The sequence below is a fragment of the Octodon degus genome, unplaced genomic scaffold (assembly GCF_000260255.1).
Source record: "Octodon degus isolate 3935 unplaced genomic scaffold, OctDeg1.0 scaffold00013, whole genome shotgun sequence".
Classification (NCBI taxonomy): Eukaryota; Metazoa; Chordata; class Mammalia; order Rodentia; family Octodontidae; genus Octodon; species Octodon degus.
The window spans coordinates 1,424,396-1,446,255 of NW_004524589.1; the positions used below are offsets into that span (position 1 = coordinate 1,424,396).

The window sequence follows — 21,860 nt, forward strand, 5'->3', positions numbered from 1 at the left end:
AGAGAGAGAGAGAGAGAGAGAACCACTTAGACAAAACCCAAACAAAATTTCTGGGACTCATACAATATAAATATATCTCAACTTATGACGAAGATACATCTTGATAAACTCATTGTATGATGAAAATGTCTTAAATTGAAAATTCATTGAATATCCTAGTTTAGCAACTGTTTGGTTACTATCCTTGTTGCCAAGACAAAATATCCAATACCCAAGGTCAAAGGGAGAAAGATCTATTTCAGCTCACAGTTTGTTTCAGTTCATAGTTGGCTGGCTCCCAGGCAGAGTGGCCTGACAGAGGCACTTCACAGACGAGAAACAGTTCATGGCAAAGTAGAGCAGGCAGAAGGTAGTAAGTTGTAGGAGACTTTTGTTTCTTATATCTTATCCACATTACCCACCTCAGGGTGGGGCAGCCTTAATCTGAGCATTGCATCATCAATTAATCCCAGCATCACATCCTTGATCCCAGCAGCATACACCCTAGATCCATTGGCCATCTCCAAAGAGCCCCAGCTATGACCACATGAGGGGATCTGCCTATAAGCTGTGACAGCAGCAAGGCCACCACTGAGTGTCAGCTGTTTTCCTTCATAATCTGGCTGACTGGGGACTGCACTCACTGCCTCTACACAATGTGGTGAAAGGACCTTGTACTGTATATCCCTAATCTGGGAGAGACTCCCAATCCAAAGTATGAATGGATGCTACTGAATGAATAGGGCTTCTGCACCATGGTAAAACCAAGGATTTAGAAATGGAACCATCCCATGCTAAGGATCATCTGTAATTTGTTCAACATAGCAGATTATAAGAATAAGAATGGGCTTTTGGGCCAGGCTGTCTCAGCAAGCTGCACACAATTCTTTCAGCAATTGTATCAGTCAGGTTTCCATTACCATGACTAGAATACCTGGGAAAAAATAGAAGAAGAAAGAGGTGTTTGGCTCAAGGCTCTCTCAAACCTCTTCAGTCCATGGTCGGCTGTCTCCGAGACAGAAGTGTCATGGCAGAGGGCCTGGGGGAGGAAGGCTGCTTTCCTCATGGCCATGAAGAAGCAGCCAAAAATGGAAAGAGCCAGACAGGTGGGGGCCAGGGGCCAGATATGGTCCTGAAGGCCACATGTCTGTGTCCCACTCCCTTTAAAAAGGTTCCACTCCCTAAGTCTTATCCAATAATACCATCATATTATGATCTCACCAATGGATTAACGCACTAATAAATACAGAACCCCACCTCTGAGCACAGGGGACCCCGTGGAGACATTTTAGAAATGTAATGGTGCTGTTGTGGGGGGAGGAAACAGAACATTGGGACAGACATACAAATGCTGACGTAGAAAGGAGAAAGTGAAATGCAGGCCATTAAAACTATTGAGACTGGCTGTGATTTATAGCATAAATTTTATGTATTAAACTGTAAAAGGCTTAACAAATTAAGGAAGAATAGAACATAGTTCAAGATACAGCCTGCTCTTCAAGACAAATAATGGTGTTATCAGCCATAACAATTTTTCACTTAGGAAGTTACTGTAAAGGTTTCCTTACTCGTGTCTTGAAAGTTGACATCATTGCCATTGTATGCGTTCTTCAGTTTGTTGGTCATTACACGGAGAGCCATGATCTGCTGTCTGATGAATGTGTCAGGCCGGGTGATGTCCACGTCCACCTCGGGGTTGTTGATCTGGTTAGTCAGCCCGTCATTCATGATCTCAGGTAAGTATCTGAAGAGAGAAAGAAGGAAATGATACAGCAGATTCCTCGGAGAGTGTGCTGGCTACCCCACACTGCAAGCCAAGCCATGTAGCCAACTGGATTTCATTCGTGGAAAAAATGTCAAAGAGTAAACATACCTTTCCTTTTTCAGCGAGAGAGATGTAGCTAAAATGGCAGTAGGCTTGGATTTTTTTTTTATTTGTTTATTTAGTGTGTGTGGCCAGCTCAGCCCACCAGGGGGTGGGGCTGGCTGGCATGTGGTGCTGGGGGATTGAACCGCGGTCCCTGTGCTTTGCTTAGCTTAGCTTGTTCTAAGTAGGTGCTTTAGACCACTGAGCCATCTCATCAGCCCTAGGCTTGGACTTTAAGTGGCAATGACTTACTAGGTAGGCTTCTGTTTTTTATTTTATTTTATTTTAGGAAAGGGTCTACAGGGTCTCACTACTAGATCAGACTCATAGTGATCCACCTGTTTACAGCCTCCCAAGAGCTGGGATTACAGGCGAGTGCCACCACGCCCAGTCTCAATTGCTGTCTCAGCAAGCACCACAGGCCCAGGGAGCCCTGATCCCTGTGCCTGCTTGCAGGTGCTTTAATCTGCTGAGCTATGTGGCCAGCCTTAGGCTTCTGATTTTAAAAATGCTATACTGAAGATTTAGACAGATTGTATCTTAAAATACTCTCTCTCTATCAAAAAAGTCACACAATTCCAGTGAGGGACTAAGTAGCTTCCTCAGTTCTCGCTTTGGTGGGAAGAACTGGACTTGCAATGATCTGGTGTCTTAGTTGGAGAGAGGTCTCTCATAGAAGGAGATTTTTTCTTAGTGGAGAGTACCCTACTTCAGATTTTAATCCAGAGAAATTTCTGAATCTCTTTATGTATATACATATGTATCTATATATCTCTGTATGTACCATGTGTATGTACAGTATTTATCTCTCTATCAATCAATTATCTACATATCTATCCACCTACCTATCTATAATATTTATCTCTATTTTCTATCAGTTATTCTATCAATCAGTTATTTATGTATCTATCCACTCTTTATCTATAATCATCATCTATCATTTATACCTTCTGTTTTTGGGACATTTTACCAGTAGCCAGTGATTGCTGGCACAATGGAGATGTCTATTACGGTTTTTGTTTTGTAAAACCAAACAAAACAAATCTTGGGTTTAACTTGGTAAATTTGCTAATATCTGATGAAGTAGAAGGGTACTATCTAATGGTTCTGAGCCTAATGTTTCTTTTGCTGAGCCAAAATGTCAAAATTGTCAGCTCCCCACCACCCGCGGCCGAAAGCTGTCTAGGTTTATTCATATCGCGGGCCACAGCCCTCACAACGCACTCTGAGCCCAGACATCTCACTTGCACACCTGTCAATTTCCTGGTTTACTAACCCTGTGTGTCAGGAAGTCCATCCCCGGAGTGCAGCCAGCTCTGGAGGCCTCTGTTTGACTCCCTCCCTCCCTCTACACTTCCCTGCAAGCCTGCTCTTGCAGTCTGATTAGCCTGCCATTCTGTCCTGTCACTCTTCTGTTCAAAGACTTTTGAGATAGTCACCGTGGTGTCCACTGGGCCCTCACTAGCCAGGCCCTGTGCTGAACTTGTCGCATGCATTTAGAAATTCTGCCTGTCAGCCCATCTAGAAGATAGGTAGGAGTTTATTCTTCTCTTACAAAAGAGAAAACTGAGGCTCCGAGAAGATAAGGAAATGTGCAGACTCACTGGCGGTGATGCCAGGCCTAATCGCAGGCTGACTCCAAAGCCCACGTATCCCAAAGCCAGCTGCTGTTGCCGCGTGATGGATTACAATGCACACATCACAGCTCAGGTGGCCAGGTGCATCTCTCCCCAGCTCTACTGTATTAGGCTGCGCCACTCCCTGCGAGGGAACCTCCTTGTCCTGCAGCCTCTGCTCCACTGAGCCTGCCTGTCTGGCCATACTGTGAAATCTTCCTTCAGTCTTTATCCCTGTTTCCTGTCTCATCCTGCCTGCCCAAGAAAGGCGGTAGAAACTAGAATTTCTCTTCTCTAAGGCTGCTGTAGAAACTCAAATCTTCCCATCTACTTTTCTCTGGGAGCTGGACATAAGGAAAGTCTCTAATCTCTCTTGTCCTATACTGGGCCACGGACCTACGTCATTCCCGAAGGACCCCAGCTGAGAAGGAGGGAGGCTGAGGCAGGCAAGCCTCACTGGATTCCTACTCAGTCTATTAGGAAATCATGTCTATGCAAGAAAGCCTCCTTAAAGCAGCCAAAGGACAGAGGTCAGGATCTTCAGGACACAGGAACACCTGCCAATTCCTGTAGATGGTACCCGTAGGGGTCAGGAAGCACCGAGCTCTTTCCCTCACATGCCAGCCCATGCCTTTATTCATCTGGTCCCATGTGATGTATTTTACAGTAGATGATAAACATGTTGCTGAGCTCTGTGACCCACTCAAGCAAATCCACGCAACCTGAGGAGGAAGCTCGGGACCTCTGATTAACAGCCTGTGAGTTACAGCACAGGGGAACAGCGGGGGGCTCGGGAGTGGCCTCACATGCTGGGGAACAGTCATGTGCCTAAGCCTTCAACCTGCAGGAGGTCATACTGTCTACGGGCAGGTAGTGTCAGAACTGCATAGATTAGAGGACACCTCACTGGGGTCTGCTTGCTTACTGGTGGGGAGAAATCGTCACACAGCTGGCGGCAGAACTCTGTGGCTGAAAACAAAAATCCAGGGCACTTTGCTTTCAATTAACTTGCTGTCTCAAATGGTTTTGTTTAGCTTTGTCCATGACACACTTTCCTATTTAAGGCCCAGCTCATCATAGAGACCTAGCATAATTCTCATTTTTTCTCTTTTTAAAAAATTTTATGTATTTGGTACAGGGTCTCACTACGCAGCTCGGACTCATGTTGATCTTACTGTTTTCAGCCTCCCCAACACTAGGATTACAGGTGCGTGCCACCAGGCCGGGACTCAGTCAATGGCTCGGTGTACCCGGGGGTGGGGCCGGTGCAGCGTGTGGTGCCAGGAATTGAATCTCACTTTTTCTTAGGATAATGTATTTTTTAATTAAAAAGAAAATTTAGTATGTGTTTACAGCACACAAGGATTTCAGCTTTCAGGGATCGGCCCAGCCTTTTGTAATGCTGCCAGGGCCATGCTGTGCACTGCAAAAATTCATTCTTTGAGATGAGGGGATGAGTTGGTGCTGAAATGCAGGCTCAGTCCGTGTCACCAAGCTGTGCGCATGCTGGGCACCACTTGTCACTCTTTTCTCTTTGGTAATCTTTTTATTTTAGAAATGCCAATATATGCAAAAGAACAGACAATCATATAAGGAACCCCAGGAGCCTCTGCCCATCAATCTCTAAAAGAAAAGCTACATAGAAAAGCTTTGATGCTCCAGTCATTTGTCAAGGTGTCAAATCATATGCAGGATATAGCTGTGTGCGAATTGGTTTATCCGTTTTAAATCAGAGGCCCTTGGAATAAGCTCTGTTTTCAGCCATCTCTTGAACAAAATTGACTTCACAATGTTCACTAAATTATGAATAATAAAACATGGAGTACATTGTAAATTCTTTTCCATGAAAGCTTCAAATATTACTGCCCCCCAAAATGTCCTAATAGAAATTTTAAAAAGCTGTGAACCCGTAGCTCTTTATTTTTGCAGTAAAGCATAACTTATACCTTTGACTATATCAGGTGTATAAATAAATTCTTGCTGGCTTCTGAGATTGTCTCCTTGGTATAACCTCTAATATATAACATTGGGTTGACCCTTAACCCTATGTGCTGGGCTCCAAGAGCTCTGCCCATCTATGATGCCAGTGGAAGCCCTGGCAAGTGCGGGCATCTGCAGCTGACCCCAGCTCAGAGATGGCAGGGACAAGGCCGGTACTACACAGCCCCTTCATATTCTGCACTGAATCTGACTGAACCAGGGCTGTGTCTGCCTTTAATTCTGTGCACCTTTCTCAGCTCACTGGGCCTCTTTCATCAAGAGCTTGCTGCAACGGCTTGTGTAGGAATGTTGCCCTTGGGGTCTCAATATCCAGGGACAGCAAGGGACTGCCAAGTTAAGCCATGAGGTTCACTGATGATTCATCTCTTACCATAAAAATGGGCATAACATGTCTCTCCCACCGAGAACCTTTTCTCCTGTCTCTGTGTCTAAAGAGTTATCATAGGGACAATGCAGAAATTTAAACCTAAAATAGTTGAAAAACAAAATGGTCACAAAATGGTCACTTTTGTCATCCTGAGATAACTCCAGAGGCAAAACTTAGGGATGAGTCATAGAGCAGCTGGAAGGCTCGAGAAAGCTGAGTTCCTCACCATGGTCTCATGAGTCCATTCACTGGTTGCTTCTCATGTTTTGTCTTTTGGTATAAATCCCATATTCTGCCAGATTATGGCTGCTAAGAGTAACTGTTATGAATGGAGGTCTATGTCACTGAGCCCAGGAAGCTCCTCTTGGGATAAGATTCTACAGAGCTTCTGAACACGATAGCATAGTGTTCTTTTCACTGTTGTACCACTGAGAGATGCAGCAGGAGAACCCTGGCACAGGGCACCTGGGTCCCGAGGTTGGGTGTATGTGTGTTTGGAACAGACAGAACCCAGAAGCAAGGACGACTGTGGGTGTCGGTGTCTGCCAATGCTTCATGACATGATGTGGCAGGCAGGTGGTGACTCAGGATGGCCAAGCTCAGCCTCCTCGTTCTGGCTGGCTTCTGTTTGTAGGGTGCCCTAAATACTTAACCTGCATTACTGTGGTAGAATTATTTGTTTTCACATTTAACTTCATATTGTTGTTGTATGCACCTCAATTTTTCTGAACATAATATCCAGTTAGGGTAGAAGACAGCAATAAGAATGTGACAGCAGGAATGACAACCCTGTGGGTGGCTGCAGGCTTTGTACCTGGACCCTCAGCAGTGAGGTGACAGCTCTGTCACCCAAGAGGCATTAAATGAACTTGCCCCTGCAAAGTTCTCACTGGCCAACCACCTCATCTGCTACTCTCACCCTGGAATCCTTTCTTCCAGTTCTGCTGGTGAGACCAGAAAGAGTCTGCTGCCACCTGCATGTGTTCATAGGGTTGAGAGGCATGATGGCTGGGCATTCGACACTTCTCATGGGCACATCCAGGCTGCCCTTCATTCTGATACAGGAAGCTATGGATGAGGAAAGCCTCACACCCCTCAAGACTGGGAACTGAAGGCTACAAATATGAGAAGTGAGGCAGGAGCAAGGAGTGGCGGCTCGGAGGTGCCGGTAGGTTCCACGTGAGTTTAAGAGAGAGCTGGGGCTGGGAGTAGAACAGTGTCCAGCGGATCGGCTGGGCTGGACTTGGGCTGCTCCTCAGGGGGCAACTGGAAGAAGGTAGAGGAAGCAGCCTCAACTCTTCACGTTGCCCCAGTGACGCCCCCCCTTGGTACCTGGCTCTGCAGCAAGCTGTAGTTCAGAGCTATACACTCATCCTCCTTCACAGCTTAAAAAGTCACAGTTTTAGTTGAAGAAAATTGAGTGCTAATGTAGGCCCAGAATTCCTTCTGTGCAATTCTAAAATATGAAAATTGTTATGGTTGCTCCTGCAATATAGTGTCATCAAGATTTCATCAGAGCAGAAATGAGGCCAATTAAGTTTTTTTTTTTTTTTGTATTTTAGGGAAGGGCCTACAGGGTATTCAGGGTCTCACTACTAGATCGGACTCGGAGTGATCCACGTGTTTACAGCCTCCCAAGAGCTGGGATTACAGGCACGCGCCACCACGCCCAGTCTCAACTGCCCTCTCAGCATGGCCTGGGGTGGGGCCAGCACAGCAGGCTTGGGAATTTAACCCCCAGCCCCTGCGCCCACTTGCAGGTGCTTTAATCTGCAGAGCTATGTGGCCAGCCCTAGTTAAGCTCTTATTTACCCTACCTTTAGGATATTAATGCTGTTTCTGCAGAAATATTAATGTGTTTGCTCATGGGTTGTACATCCAGATCCTAGTAGGAATATCACATCATATAGAGCATATTTACAGCCATAAGTCTCTAAATTTTTTTTAAAAATTCTAAATTTGCAAAACCCAGATAATCCCAGGGGCCTCATGCAAGGAAAGGCAAACCAGTGCTATCAGCAATCTCTTTCACAAGCTGACTCAGGACTTGAGGTTTAAACTTCACACACCTCAGGGTGGCTACTATTGATACCAGCAAAGGACCAAGTGTTGGCAAGGAGAGCGCAAGTGGAAGCTGTGTGCTGCCGGTAGGACTGTATAATTGTGCAGCCTCTGGGGCAAAATATACACTTTCTCAAAAGGTGAAGGACAGAACTAGTGTATGATCAGCAATTCCACCCTGAGGTGTGTCCCCGAGAGAATTGAAAGTGAGGACTGGAGCAGATATTTGTACACGTCTGTTTAGCATTATTCTTAACAGCCAGAAGGGCAAAACAACCAAAGTGTTCATTGATGGGTGAATGGATATGACAGCAATGTGGTTCTGATACAACAAAGAGTGATACAATTCCACATTATAAAGGAAGGAAATTCTGACACATGGCAGGACCTGGAAGGCCACTGGGGATATTAGGTGAATAAGGAAATGGGCCAAACACGAAAGGACAATATTGAAGCGCTCTGCTTATATGAGATACCTGTAGTAGTCAAATTCATATCGATGGAAAGTACAAAGGTGAGTGTCACAGTCTGGAGAGGAGGGAAGTGGGGAATTATTGATTAATGGGTGCAGAGGCTCCATCTGGGAAGATGAGAATTTCTGTGCATGGACAGTGTGATGGAGACACCATGGGAATGTCCTTAATGTCACTGACATGGAAGCCATGAAATAGTGAAAATAGTGTTTTTGCTGCAGCTTTTTAAAACTAAGCTTTAAATGTACATTTAAAAAGGTTTTGATGTGGACTAGTTTTATTCCCTTTTCATTTATCCTGGTATTACTTAAAGCATGGTAACCCTCTGCTTTAAGCAGATTTACACATTCTTGAAATCTATGAAGCTAGAGGGGTCTGTGAAATGAGTTACTGCATGTGATGTCACACTGAGATACGGTCAACGGCTCACCAGCTATACCTGGGACACCTGAGATCTCTCTAGGACCTGGCAGTGCGACCACTGGCAATGCACTTGGCTAATTTATTTTATTCTCCACTGTACAAGTTCAATTTATTCTTATGCAGATTGAGTGCCAAACTTGTGGCTGAGAACAGCAAAAATCTGGAGCTTGAGAGGCTGAATTCCTGGACAGAAGAGAGATGGTGATGGCTCCCCTCCAGCTGGCATGTGGGAGGCAGGAAATGGCTTGGGAGCTCTTGGAGAACACACAGCCCATCAGTCGGTGCAGTCAGCAGAAGCTGCACTCTACAACTTGGCTGCTTACCTCACTGGCAGGAGCCCCCAAACCTGTGCTTTCATGGTAGGACTGGAGTCAGCAAACTACAGAGCAGAGAGAAAAGACCTGGGAGCTGTGGACCAGCGCCGGGTTCCCTTCCTCCTATTGGAAGGTGCTTCTGCTCAACGTCTTTTTCCACCTACAAGGTGCACCTGGCTTCCCTTTACCCAGGATGGTCAGCGAGATCCCACCCATGGATTCTTCCCTTCCCAAATCCTCCAGAGGAAGGGAGGCAAGCATTTAAGAATGCCAGGCTTGATAACTGCCAGTTCTTTTCTTAGACAGGATCCCCACCTTCTAACAGGTTTGCCTGACTGGGCGTGCATAGAGTAATTTGCAGTTCTTTAAAATATAGCCAGAGTGCTTTGGGACAGATTCTGCCATCAGACTGAAACAGTACTGTCCTGCCAGAGCTGCCGAGGCCCTGTTTTGACAGATCTCTCATCACCATGCATCATTCCGCCTTCCTTCCATCTGCTCAGACTTACCGGTCATAACTTGCTATTTCGCTTGGTTAGTCAATCCACACAGTGGCTGGTGAGAGTGACTGATGTATTTTCTAGATTCTTCTAATTTTCCTACTTCTTACAATTCGCTGTGCTTACCTCCTGGCCTCAGGAAAGGATTTCCTTAGAGACTCAATATTTCTGTGGGGATCAGCTACCTTGAAAGACAGCAGAGACTCCTCGCAAAAGCTGCGTGCATCTCTAAAGGGTCCAATTTATCCTTGTCGCTCAGGCAGCTCTTTGATCACGTCTTCCCAGAGGCATTTTAAGGAAAGGACACATTGATGGTTGCACATTGGCTTACAGGGAGCAAAATCGGAGAGCTGTTTTGCCAGTTTTATAAGGGAGAGGGAGAAGTTTGAAAATGACTGACTTAAAGACTGCGAAGATGCTCTAATAATTTATGTCTAATCACACAACCTGTGCACCAGGGGGCAGTCTCTCCGACTGGCTTCTGCTTACATTCCTTCTGCCTATTTAATCATTTCCCACGCTCTCCCTTCCTTTGTGAATCACAGGATTTTAAGGGAACAATCTCAATGAGGATAACATAATCCAGGAGGAAGCGAGAGACAAGGTAGCTACTACTGCCATTAAAAAGCAAGAATCTGAACAGGCAGGAAGAGTGTCATTCCAAGTGTCATCCCTGGACCAGCAAAACCCCGCCAAACTGTTAGAAATCTCACACAGTGCCCCCTCCCTGTCCTGGGACTTCATTGTTTTAATTCTGGCTTCTCCAATAAAAATATCACAGGATGCATGGCTTAAAAAGCAAACACTTTCATTCATGGGTGAATGTCCCTTTTGTTTCTGTGTATTCAAAGTGGTTAGGATAGATATATAGTCACATTCTCTTAATGAATAGGGGGAATGAATACCTGGCTGCTCACTCCTTTGTCTCTCCTGCTGGCTCCTGACAGAGCTCTAACCTGGGTGCACTAATGTGTGAGACCTGTATTGCTTTCCAAGCCGGCTTTCCTGCCTCTCTCATCATTCTTCTCTTACTTCTACCCAGACAGCTCATTCAGGCCAGCAGCTTCCCAGAACACCCTTCTCAGCCATGACTGATGACTGCGAATGTCCTCCTAGGGTCCTGAGCTTCACCTTAGGAGGTCTAGATTTGTAACCGGAACCACAAGTCTTTAATTTCTTTCCCTTTTGGCCTTCTAGATTACTATCGATTTTCCTCTGGAACTTACTAGCTTCCCTTCAGTTCCGATCTGTCTGTGGAGTCACAGTGCTCCTGTGTCTTCTCCCATTTCCCCTGAAGAAGTTGCTGAGGTCTGTGAAAAATGGGAGGCGCAGAAGTTCTGTCTGCAAGCTCGCTTCCCCGCTGGTCCCTATGGATTTACCTGGCTGTTTATGGAAGCTGCTATGAATGCCAAGGACAGCTTTTGATTAGCTTTGCTAGATGAGATGCGATTTAGAACACTAATAGCTATAAATTACATATTGTGGGCATCCAAGAGCCACACAGTGAACCTTTCGTCTTCACCAATCATGTATATGTAATCAATTTAGGGAGGTTGGATGAGCCATAAGATCGAAACCCCTACAATGGGATTAGTGCTTTTAGAGGAAGAGGAAGAAGCTTGGTGTGGTGACGTATGCTTGTAATTCCAGTACTAGGGGTACCTGAGGTAGGAGGATTGCAAGTTTGATGATAGGCTTGGAAATTAATAAGATCCTATTTCAAAAAATCAATAATAATAAATCAGAGAGAGAGAGAGAGAGAGAGAGAGAGAGAGAGAGAGAGAGACATGAACTTTCTCCACTTTGTAAGTCCACAGAATGAAGGTCCTCAGGGTGCTCAGCAGGAGACCTTCACAAAATCATATCTCTGCTGGCATCCCAATCTTGAACTTTCCAGCCTTTAGAATTATGCAACATACAGCCCGGTTGGTTAAATCTATAGCATTTTCTATGTAGCACCCTGAGCTCACTTAGATAGTCATTGAATCAACTGTTGACCAAAGATTCAAGACTCAAAAGTATTCCTTCTTACCAGTTGACACAATCACACCATCTGAGACCAGCGTTTTGATGTAGTGTCTCCTGCATCCTCAAGCCTGTGCCTTATTTCCAACTTAAAATTCTCTCCTGGTGCATTTGTAGAGCCCATGCCACCCGTTGTCAGTGCGGCTTTCCCCTTGCCTACCATCATGGGGTGATATCACAACAGAACTGTGTGATTTCTTGGCCTATATTGTTATTATTATTTTTAATGTAAGAAAAGCCCCACTAAAGGAAACATCAAGGTGAAAGCAAAGAGAGAACAAAAGGTTGTGATATGTTCCCTGAGGCTGAGGACAGGAGGATCTTACTATGCTCATAAGGCTGATAAAATAGAGCAAATTTGAATTTCAGAAACACAGTGGGCTCTTTTGTCAGTGTAATTTTGTTGCACAGTGTTTTGAGTGCAGCTCTGGTGAAGGTGCCTCAGAGACTTGCTATTCCAAGTATTATCCCTGGACCAGCAAAACCCCACCAAACTGTTAGAAATCTCACACAGCGCCCCCTCCCTGTCCTGGGACTTCATTGTTTTAATTCTGGCTTCTCCAATAAAAATACCACAGGATGCATGGCTTAAAAAACAAACACTTTCATTCATGGGTGAATGTCCATTTTGTATCTGTGTACTCAAAGCGGTTAGGATAGATATATAGTCACATTCTCTTAATGAATAGAGTGATTTGTTCTAATGGTTTGTAAATAGGATATCATGTCTGCATCTTGTGCAGCAATTAACCACTAGGAAGAATGTATGCAATGTGTTAATTATTGAATCTGTCCTACCAATTTGGTTTGAAACTGTCTCATTGCTATTTGTTTCTCAATAAAATTATGGAAAAAATTAAAAATAAAACAGAAAATAAAAATAAAATGAAAAATAAAAAAATATTTTCAATAAAAAAAGAAAGTAGTTATTTATACAAACCTAAAAGTGAATGGAGACAATGCTATTATAGCTAAACAATGCCTTCTTCTCGAAAAGTTTAGCATTATTGCATTGCTGTATATGTAGATTCACTGTAGAATATATGGCTTAGCAAATGGAAAATGCAAAAAAATCATATACTCATCCAGAAATAAACACTAGTAACACATTAATAAGCAATTAGCGCCCCCCCCCCGCTGCTGTTGCTTGCTGCTCACTGTCTTCTGTCTTCTGTCTGCTATTCCATGAACTATTTCTTCTCTACTCTGATGCCCCGCTGGCCTGCTTTGGAGCTAGCTGACAATGGGATGAAACCTCTACAAACTGGGAGCTAAATAAATATTTTCTCCTTTAAAAGAAATGTCATATCCAGAATTTTTATACACCTCAGAACCTTTTCTCCAAAATCTTTTTAACAAGACAGGTTCATCTTCAATTATCGTATAGCCTTTTTTCTTCATAATGAACAATTTCACACCAAAAAAAAAAGCAAACACTTATTTCTCATAGTTATGGGGGATTGGGATCGGAGCATCCGAGATCAAGGTGCTGACAGTGTCTGTGTCAGATGAAGGTTGTCTTTCTGGTTTGTAGATGACTGACTTCTTGCTCTGTCCTAATATGCACTGAGAAGTGTTGCTTCTTCCTGTTTCTTCTTATGAAGACAGCCATTCCATTGAGGGGGGGTCCCACTCTCATGACCCAAGTACCTGCCGAATCACTACATTGCATGCCATCCCTTTGGGGTTTAGGATTTCAACATATAATTTTTGAGGGAATACAAGCGTTCAGTCCACAGCACCTACTGATCCAGGCAATGAATTTTAAAAAGATCTCCAAGAGTTCAGCCTGCCCACCAAAGTTTCTATGGGTTTAGAATTTGTAAGCTGTTTTCATAGCTCTATCACCCTGATCCTCACGTTGTCACAAGAGGTTGGCAGAAGAGTCTCTTAACTACTTAATCCTGTTGTTAGAATGGAGGTTGATTCTTTGTCAGCCATGTGGATGTGTCACGGCCATTGCTTGGCCAATGTGCTCTCTGTGAAAGCCTAAGAGAATGTTTTCTCTCCATGTGACTCTCCTTAGGCACTCTACATCATCGATCACTTTCCTTTTTGGCCCCATAATCTCCTTGATCAGAAAATTCCTGAGGGGATTTCACTGACCTTATCAGACCCAAAAGCTACAACTCTTGTTGCATAGGTCTTGCTTTATCTTGGTCTTAACCATCCAGCAGAAAAGTCTAAAAATGAAGTATAAGAAGTAAAGCCATGCTGTTATGTTGAGCTCTAGGGGACTCAGGCCAACCATTTCTGACACTGCCAGTCAATCAGACGACCCAATACTATTATGGACTACTGGACTCTTTTAGAATATTTTGCTGAGTTAACACACCTATAATATTCAAATAACAGAACTAAACAGAAAAAGGGGATACAGATGAATGTCCATTTTGCATCTGTGTATTCAAAGTGGTTAGGTTAGATATATAGTTACATTCTCTTAATGAATAGAGGGATTTGTTCTAATAGTGTTTGTAAATCATGCCCACATCTTGTACAGCAATTAACCACTCTAGGAAGAATGCATGCAATGTATTAATTATTGAAACTGTTCTACGAATTTGGTTTGAAACTGTCTCATTGCTATTTGTTTTTCAATAAAATTATGGGGGGTGGGCGGGGAAAAAGGAGAATGGAGGCTGAAACACAGATTGAGCTAGGGGGTGCACCTGCAGTTTGCTGCCACCCAAGAGCAGAGTGTCCTCCTACCTCCTCTCCTGTTGCCAGGCCTGTTTTGATACCGAGGCAACGTGAGATGAAATGGAGAGGGACTGGACAGAGATAGTGAAGGCGGCAATGGGTTGGGATCTAGGACAGTCAGAGCTCACAGGCCCTCCACTGTGGTCTCAGCACAGCAGACTGCCCCGTGTGGCCACCACAGGAATCACGTCTGTGTGTGTCCTACTCTAACAAGTCACCATCAGTGCCAACAGGTGCTGTTTATTTAATGACAGCTTTTTGGGAAAATAACATAGCCGTTGGACTAAGTGGACAAATGCACTGTAGGAGTCATTTGGATTCCAGAAACATTAAAAGCTAAAGCAGATATATTTCTGAATCAGGGAAGTGCGGCAGGGAGATGTGGAGAAGCTCTCACTGCTTCTGAAAATAATGGGGAGAAATATGCGTGACGGAAGACGCGCTGGCTGTTGGATACTTAGGACAGAGGGCTGCTGAAGAGGAGCAGAAGACTGCCTGAAAGAGTCGGATAGATGAAACTTCCAGACAGGGAGACTTGTCACCTCATTAGGGACTTCGTCACATAGCTTTGGTTTATAAACTCCGGATGTGGCACTCTATCAATCCTAATATATATCTCCATTTTATATGCATTAACACATGTTGACAGATTTTTCAAAAGCTCTGGCACTACCATTTCACACAGGGGATAAGAATAGCCTTTCCCCTTCTTCTTTTTTTTTTTTTTTGGTTTTACAATTCCTAAATATATAAAAATACTTGTAATCTTAAAATGCATACTTCAGAAGTGAAGGGAAATGCTATTATCCTCATTAAAAGGGTGTATTGTACTACTATTATTTTGATGGACATGTAAGGATTTTAGATATCAGAATGTAATATGCTGATACATGCATCCATTGTGCAATGTTCAAATCAGAGCAAGTCATCTGTCTCCCAAACATTATCATTTCTTTGGGATAAAACATTCAGAATCAATTCTTTTAGCTTTTTTTGAAATATACAATATATTATTGTGGTCTAGAATCAGTCTCTGGGCAATAGCTCACCAGAATTTCTGTCTCTTGTCTGTCTACTTGGTACACAATGATCAACCTCTTTTCAGCAAATAAATTCTTTAACTTTCAAATCCCTTTAAATGAGAAGCATCCTTCATGTTATTTTTGTAATAATTAATATTTGCATGAGAAGAAATCTTTAAATTCAATTCACCAGTCTTTACTGGTTACCTATTACTACAGTAAATCTAAAGTTGTAATGTTACACCTCCCAGCCATGGAACTTTTTAAAAGTAACTAACAGGAGCCATAAAATATAAGCTTTCAATGATAACATAGTTGAAATTTCAAGTATTTGACAGCCTGATTTTAAAAACAATGTACATATTGCATAATAGCAGCTATATGTATTTGGTTAAACTCTGGAAATTCTCCTAATGTTGATTCTGCTGCATGAAACTCGGTCACTTCTTCTACTGCACAAAGTCCTCCAATGATCTCAGGATAAGATTCACATCTGGCCCTTGAATCCCAGTTTAGACACTTCTCCACCTATGTGGTCTTTTTCTAAACCTCCAGTCCAATAGTGTGATCCAACAGTGAGTTCCCGACCCACTATCCCCTGTCCAGATCTTGAGCCCTGTCTTCTCCTGACGGCATTGTCACCCCATAGCACTTACTCCTCAGAGCCTGGCATGGTGGCCAGGCAGAGGGAGAGCTTAATGGATGGAGAGGTATTGCTGATGGATGGAGAGGTTCGCTGAGTAGTGCAGAGCTCACAGCGCTCAGCATCCGTTTAATTTGTTCTTTTAGCACAGGAAAAGGAATATTTAGCTACTGTTTTTGAGAAAAGGGGCAGGGGAAATCTCTAAAACAGGAGACTACTGGTCTACCACACAGGAGACTTCATCCTTCATCTGTCTTAACCAGGTACGCAGGGACATGTCCTTTACTGTCTCTGGGCTCTTCTGCACTAAGAGGAAGTGGCTGATCACCTTGACCTCCTGTTGCTCTCACTTCAGTGGTCTTTATGTTTCCATTCATTTTCTTAATGGAGTTTTAGTCATTTTCCTACCCACAATTAACGGCCATTCTTTATGTCCTTTTGTAAGAAATTGCTCATGTGCTAATATGTGGCTGTCAGTGGGAATGATGCTCAGACACAGTTTTCATTCCAGCTAGGGCTGGAAGGTAAACACAGATGAGCAACAGAGCAGCTTGAAGAACCAAACATATTCATGAGGCCACCTGCTCATTCTTTCCAGTGCCTTTGCATCCTCACTGGGCAAGGACACAACTGAAGCTGTGAATTGACAGCTGAATTTGCTGGCCTCCAGCCTCAAATGTCAAGTTTCTCATTTTAATTTATTTTTTTGTATTTTAATTAATTAACTTGCACAAATGGACATTAAACCCAGGGCCTCTGCATGGAACTGCATACTCCGCTCTTTTTATTTTTATTTTGAGACCGGATCTCACTAAGTTGCTAAGTTGCCCAGGCCAGGTCCGAACTTGTGATCCTCCTACCTTGGCCTTCCAGTATGCTGGGACTACAGGAAAATACTTAGAATTTTTGAGCATCATGTTGATCATACCACGAACTTACTTTTTGTCCTCCCATAATCTAAAATTTGGATATTAAAGTTTAACATATCAATACTTGAGGAAAAATACCTGTTCCATGTTATGCCTAGGGTGTCTGATATTCAGACAGTGAGGTTAAACTCAACAGCCTAGGTTGTATGGTAATAGCAATAAGCTTCTCTTTGGGAGGGTTAACAGCCTAAGTCTGCAGACCAAAAATTGGAGAAAAAGGAGGGCCACAAGGAAAGCCAACATTTTGGCCTTAGCCTTCCAAGGTCAATGAAGATTCAGGACATATGAAAACTTGTATTGTAACATCATGTAACTCAGTAATGCCCCAAATTTTCTGATCAAGGAGATTATGGGGCCAAAGAGGAAAGTGATTGATGATGTAGAGTGTGCCTAAGGAGAGTCACATGGAAAGAAAACATTCTCTTAGGCTTTCACAGAGAACACATTGGCCAAGCAATGGCTGTGACTCATCTATATGGCTGACAGTGACAAAGGATCTACAATCTGAGGTACAGGGTCTCAGGATAAATCCTGAGGGGATTTGACTGACCTTATCAGATTCAAAAGCTATACCTCTTGTTGCATAGGTCTTGCTTTATCTTGGGCTTAGCCATCCAACAGAAAAGTATAAAATGAAGTACAAGAAGTAAAGCCATGTTGTTATGTTGAGCTGTAGGGGACTCAGGTCAACAACTTCTGACATTACCAGTTAAGCGGAAGACCCAATACTATTATGGACTACTGGACTATTTTGGAATATTTTGATGAGTTAACACACCTATAATATTCAAATAACGGAACTAAATAAAAAAGGGGATACAGATGAGTTATCATTTTGTATCTGTGTATTCAAAATGGTTAGATAGATATATAGCTACATTCTCTTAATTCAATGAACAGAGGGATCTGTTCTAATAGTGTTTGTAAATAGGATATCATGTCTGCGTCTTGTACAACAAAGAACCACTAGGAAGACATTGTGCAATGTGTTAATTATTGGAACTGTCGTACCAATTTGATTTGAACCTGTCTCATTGCTATTCATTTCTCAATAAAATTATGGAAAAAAAGAAACACACACAAAAGAAAAAAGCTAGTAGGAATAAAGTTAATAGTTGTTATTTCAAAATGGGGCATTCTTTCATATTTTTGTATTTTCAGAATTTTCTATCAGCATGGAACTTTACAATAAAGAAGAAATTCTAATCTCAAAAAATAAATAAAATTTGCATATTGATACTTTAGGTAACTAGAAATGGTTAAAGCTCTTTCTGAAGGTGTCTTGATTACACCTTGCTAAGCTCTTTCTGGTATGGTTAATGATGGCATTAGCACTAGATGCAAAAAATACAATACAGCAGTGTGAGAAATAACACCTAATAGATGCCTGCCTTGAACTCCTCACTTCTTGCAGATTTCTTCTAAACTTAATATTGAAGCTCCCTTCTTGCTCCCTTTGGATCACAGCTGTTTCCTATGTTTGAGACTTCCCAATAAGACCTCTGAGTAGATTCCCTTCTTACTTTCTTCACCTGTCAGTCAATCCCTGAAGATTCCTTGGGTCCAACTTACCATCTGCTTTACCCACCTGCAGCCTGGCTGCTGAGGGCTGTGGCAGATTTCTCTCCTCATGTCTTGCCCTGCTTGCCAAGTCCCAGCCAGTGCCCTGGTTCAATGTCTCCACCCTATGAAAACCCAGCCAAGTCCACTTCTGAGAAGAATCAACACATTCAGACACTCCTAATCGAGTTGCCGCAGCCCTGGTCAACAGCTAGGGAGCTAAATACAGAGCCCCCTCTTAAAAGGAGGTTCTGGGAGGACTTCCCAAGGGCGGGCCTGTTTAAACTCTTCCTTGCTTGTCCCTTGGCTATTTCCCTTTACCTTTTCAATAAATACTCCATTATTTTTCCTTCTAAGGCTGGAAATACTATAGTTGAATTTTCATTTGCTATTTAACTTGTGGTGAAAAAAGTTCTGCAAATTTAACTCTGGGTAAAAATAGCCCTGCTATCTTAAAGTCATTAAGTGAACATAAAACAGCTCTTTGTGATCTCAGGCTAAGTGCGATCTGGCATCTGTCACCATTCCTCCTTCCTCATTTGGAGGCCAGACGTTCAGAGCAAGGATTCCATGCTTAATGGCACCTTGAGAGTAAGTGCTCCCAGGTGCCCATCAAATCTGCCACTCTCAACATCTGTCGCTGAGTGACGTTGCGTCCCTCCACCCTCTGCTGCTTGCTGCATAAAGGGGTCTATAGAGTGGTGCCAGGAGAGCCTCCCAGGCCTGCATTCTCGGCCCTGCCCACCTCTGCTCCTTACCTGGCCTTGCTGTGCCCGTTCCAGCATTCCTCCTCGTTGGACGAGCCCGCCGTCACGCTCTCATCCTTGCAGATGGTGTAGGGCAGTGCCGACCAGACCTTTTTAGAGAGCTTCAATTTCTCTTTTATGTCTGTGACCTGATAGAGAAACCAAGGAAAGGTGGTGAATGCCCTTCGCAGGCTCTGCTCCCTTCTGCACAAGGACACAGCGCAGGTGAAGGTTATAGGACCTGTGATGTGAGTGACACAACTATCACATTTAAGAGACAGACAGGATGCTCGGGTTCACAGCCAGAACAGCACCCCCCCCCAACGCCATCTTCTGCTTGTATCTGGCAAAGAGGGCTTAGGTAGTTGGTTCTTTGTTTTCCTTTTTCCCTGCCCTTCCATCCCTTGACTTAAAAATGTAGCAAGCATCTCACCTGGCTTCTGGGCCCTCTTTCTCGAGTCCCTATTGCAAACACTTAAGTGCATGCTTTCTAACCCACTTGTCTGAGTGCACATACATGCTCTGAAACACTGCAGTGAGAAAGGAAACACCTTCCTACTGGCCTACTGGTTTCTGCAAGAAAGAAATCTTGTCACCAGTTCAGCTGCTGGGAACTTCTGCTCAGGTGCAGTTGCCAGCCCCACACCACACACTAGGGTGTGAGTAGAAAGCCCAGGGCAAGGCAAAGTCTCCAGCACCCGAGGAGGGAAATCCCATGGGGTGCAGTGCACAGGTGGGGGACAGCTGGCAGGAATGGCCTAGTGCAGGTGCTTGGGTGTCCTCGCCTTTGACTTCCTACTGTGACAAGGGCCGGGGCAGGGACTGCAGGCTCCCCAGTGAACATTTCTGTCGATGCAACCAGAGTTCCAATTTCCTTCTCTGTCTTTGCAAGCACGGGGGAAGTCCATGGATGAACACAGTGTGTATGCTACGGGTTGAGTCGTGTCCTTACAAATGCATATTTTTGAAGTTCTGACCCAGCATTTCTCAGCATGTGACCTTATTTTGAGATTGCGTCTTTACTGAGGTGAAGACGAGTCAGTGGAATTACGAGGTTCAGTCCTGATTTGACACGACTGATGTCTTAATAAAGAGGGAATATTTGGACTCAGAGATGTCCGGCTGGGGGAGGCAGATGACAGGAGGGGTGCCACAGGGGACAGCCATCCACCAGCCAGGAATGCAAGGCCTTTTCCTCACAGCCCTCGGAGGGAACGAAGCCTGGCAGCACCCTGACTGCAGACTCCAGGCCCTGGGGACAGCACCTTGCTGTGGCTTTCGGTCATCCAGTTGGTGGGGCTCTGCTGCAGAGCGCTGGGAGAGCCACGCATCGAGAGAGGCCTGGGAGGCGCATGTGGAAGCCCTCCCACCCCTGCTTAACTACAGAGGAAAAGGCGGTGACATTGTAGTGTGTGCGCTTGGCAGGCAAGTGCTCAAAGCTAGAGGATCCCTGAGCGAGCCGTGCAGGAAACCCACAGGCTGAGGCAGCCAGTCTACCTGCTGAATCTAATCAGGCGGACTCCTCCGACCACCTCAAATCGGGGGACATCCTAGACAACAGCTGGCCTCCCCTCCACAGTGACACACACTGACAAGAAAGCGCGGTGCATCTCTAGTCCACAGGAAATCCCAAATAGAAACACTTCTAGGAGGACAATTAAAGAGAGATGGTAGGAAGCAGGGAGGTAGACGCGGTGAGATGGGCTAAGGGCATGGGGCACAGGGGCGAGGAGAGGGCAGCATAAGCAGCAGGTGAGACATGCGCGTGGTAATTCTCCAGAATGCATGTGATCATTATGGGTCACAAACACATACCAGCAACAAAAAAGAGAGCTTGTTAGAATTACATGACCAATCACAGTCAGGGAGAATAGTTATGCAAGTCCCACCTGATAAAGGATTTGTATTCAGAATATAGGAACCCTAAGAAAAATAACATGAAAGGCTAAAGATTTATTTCCGATTAAAAGTTAGGAGACGACGCAATATTCAAATATAGTATATGACTCTGAATTAGTGTTAGATCAAGAAATAATGGTCATAAAGGACATTATTGAGATAGTGGGCAAATTTTATATACTGACTCCCTGTGCTAGGTGATAGGATTGTGTGTCTGATAGATTTCCTGCATGCGAGATCATGCTGTGGCGATGTAGCGCTGTCTCGCTCTGAGGAGAGCCACACTTAATGCTAATTAAAGAGCGACGATGTTCACAGTTCACTCTAACAATATTTCAATAATAACCAATAATAAATATTAGTACAGGTCATATATATGCGTATAAAATGTGGCGGTTTAAAAATAATTATTGATTTTTAATGATTGATGATTTAATTATTAGTGAATCTGGATGGTAAGCTTGAAATTTTTTCACAATTAAATATGTGAGAAAAAAAACAAATTTCACATTTTATTTGTGCTGTTTAATATCTAGTTCGGAGTTCTGAACCTTCCGCAAGGGCCACCGCTCCTCGCCCGTTCAGTCCCACTCGCTTCAACGCGATCGGCCCAACAAAAACGACTGTGACATATTTACGTTTAGTTCATTAAGCAATCACCATCCTCAGGACTAGAATACTGCCACGCTGGGTGCTGGTGCCACGCCGTGTGCTGTGCCACGCCGTGTGCTG

General features: G+C 43.9%; 1 protein-coding gene across 1 annotated transcript in view; it reads right to left on the reverse strand.

The window, feature by feature from the left end:
* The window catches only part of Gpc6 (glypican 6), a 1,221,089-nt gene that overhangs the window by 7,959 nt on the left and 1,191,270 nt on the right, over positions 1-21,860 (reverse strand). Inside the window, exons 7-8 of the mRNA XM_004626257.2 lie at positions 19,242-19,378; positions 1,548-1,723 (exon numbers count right to left, since the gene is read on the reverse strand). Of these exons, the coding sequence (XP_004626314.1) occupies positions 1,548-1,723; positions 19,242-19,378 (313 nt within the window). The remainder of the gene's footprint in view (positions 1-1,547; positions 1,724-19,241; positions 19,379-21,860) is intronic.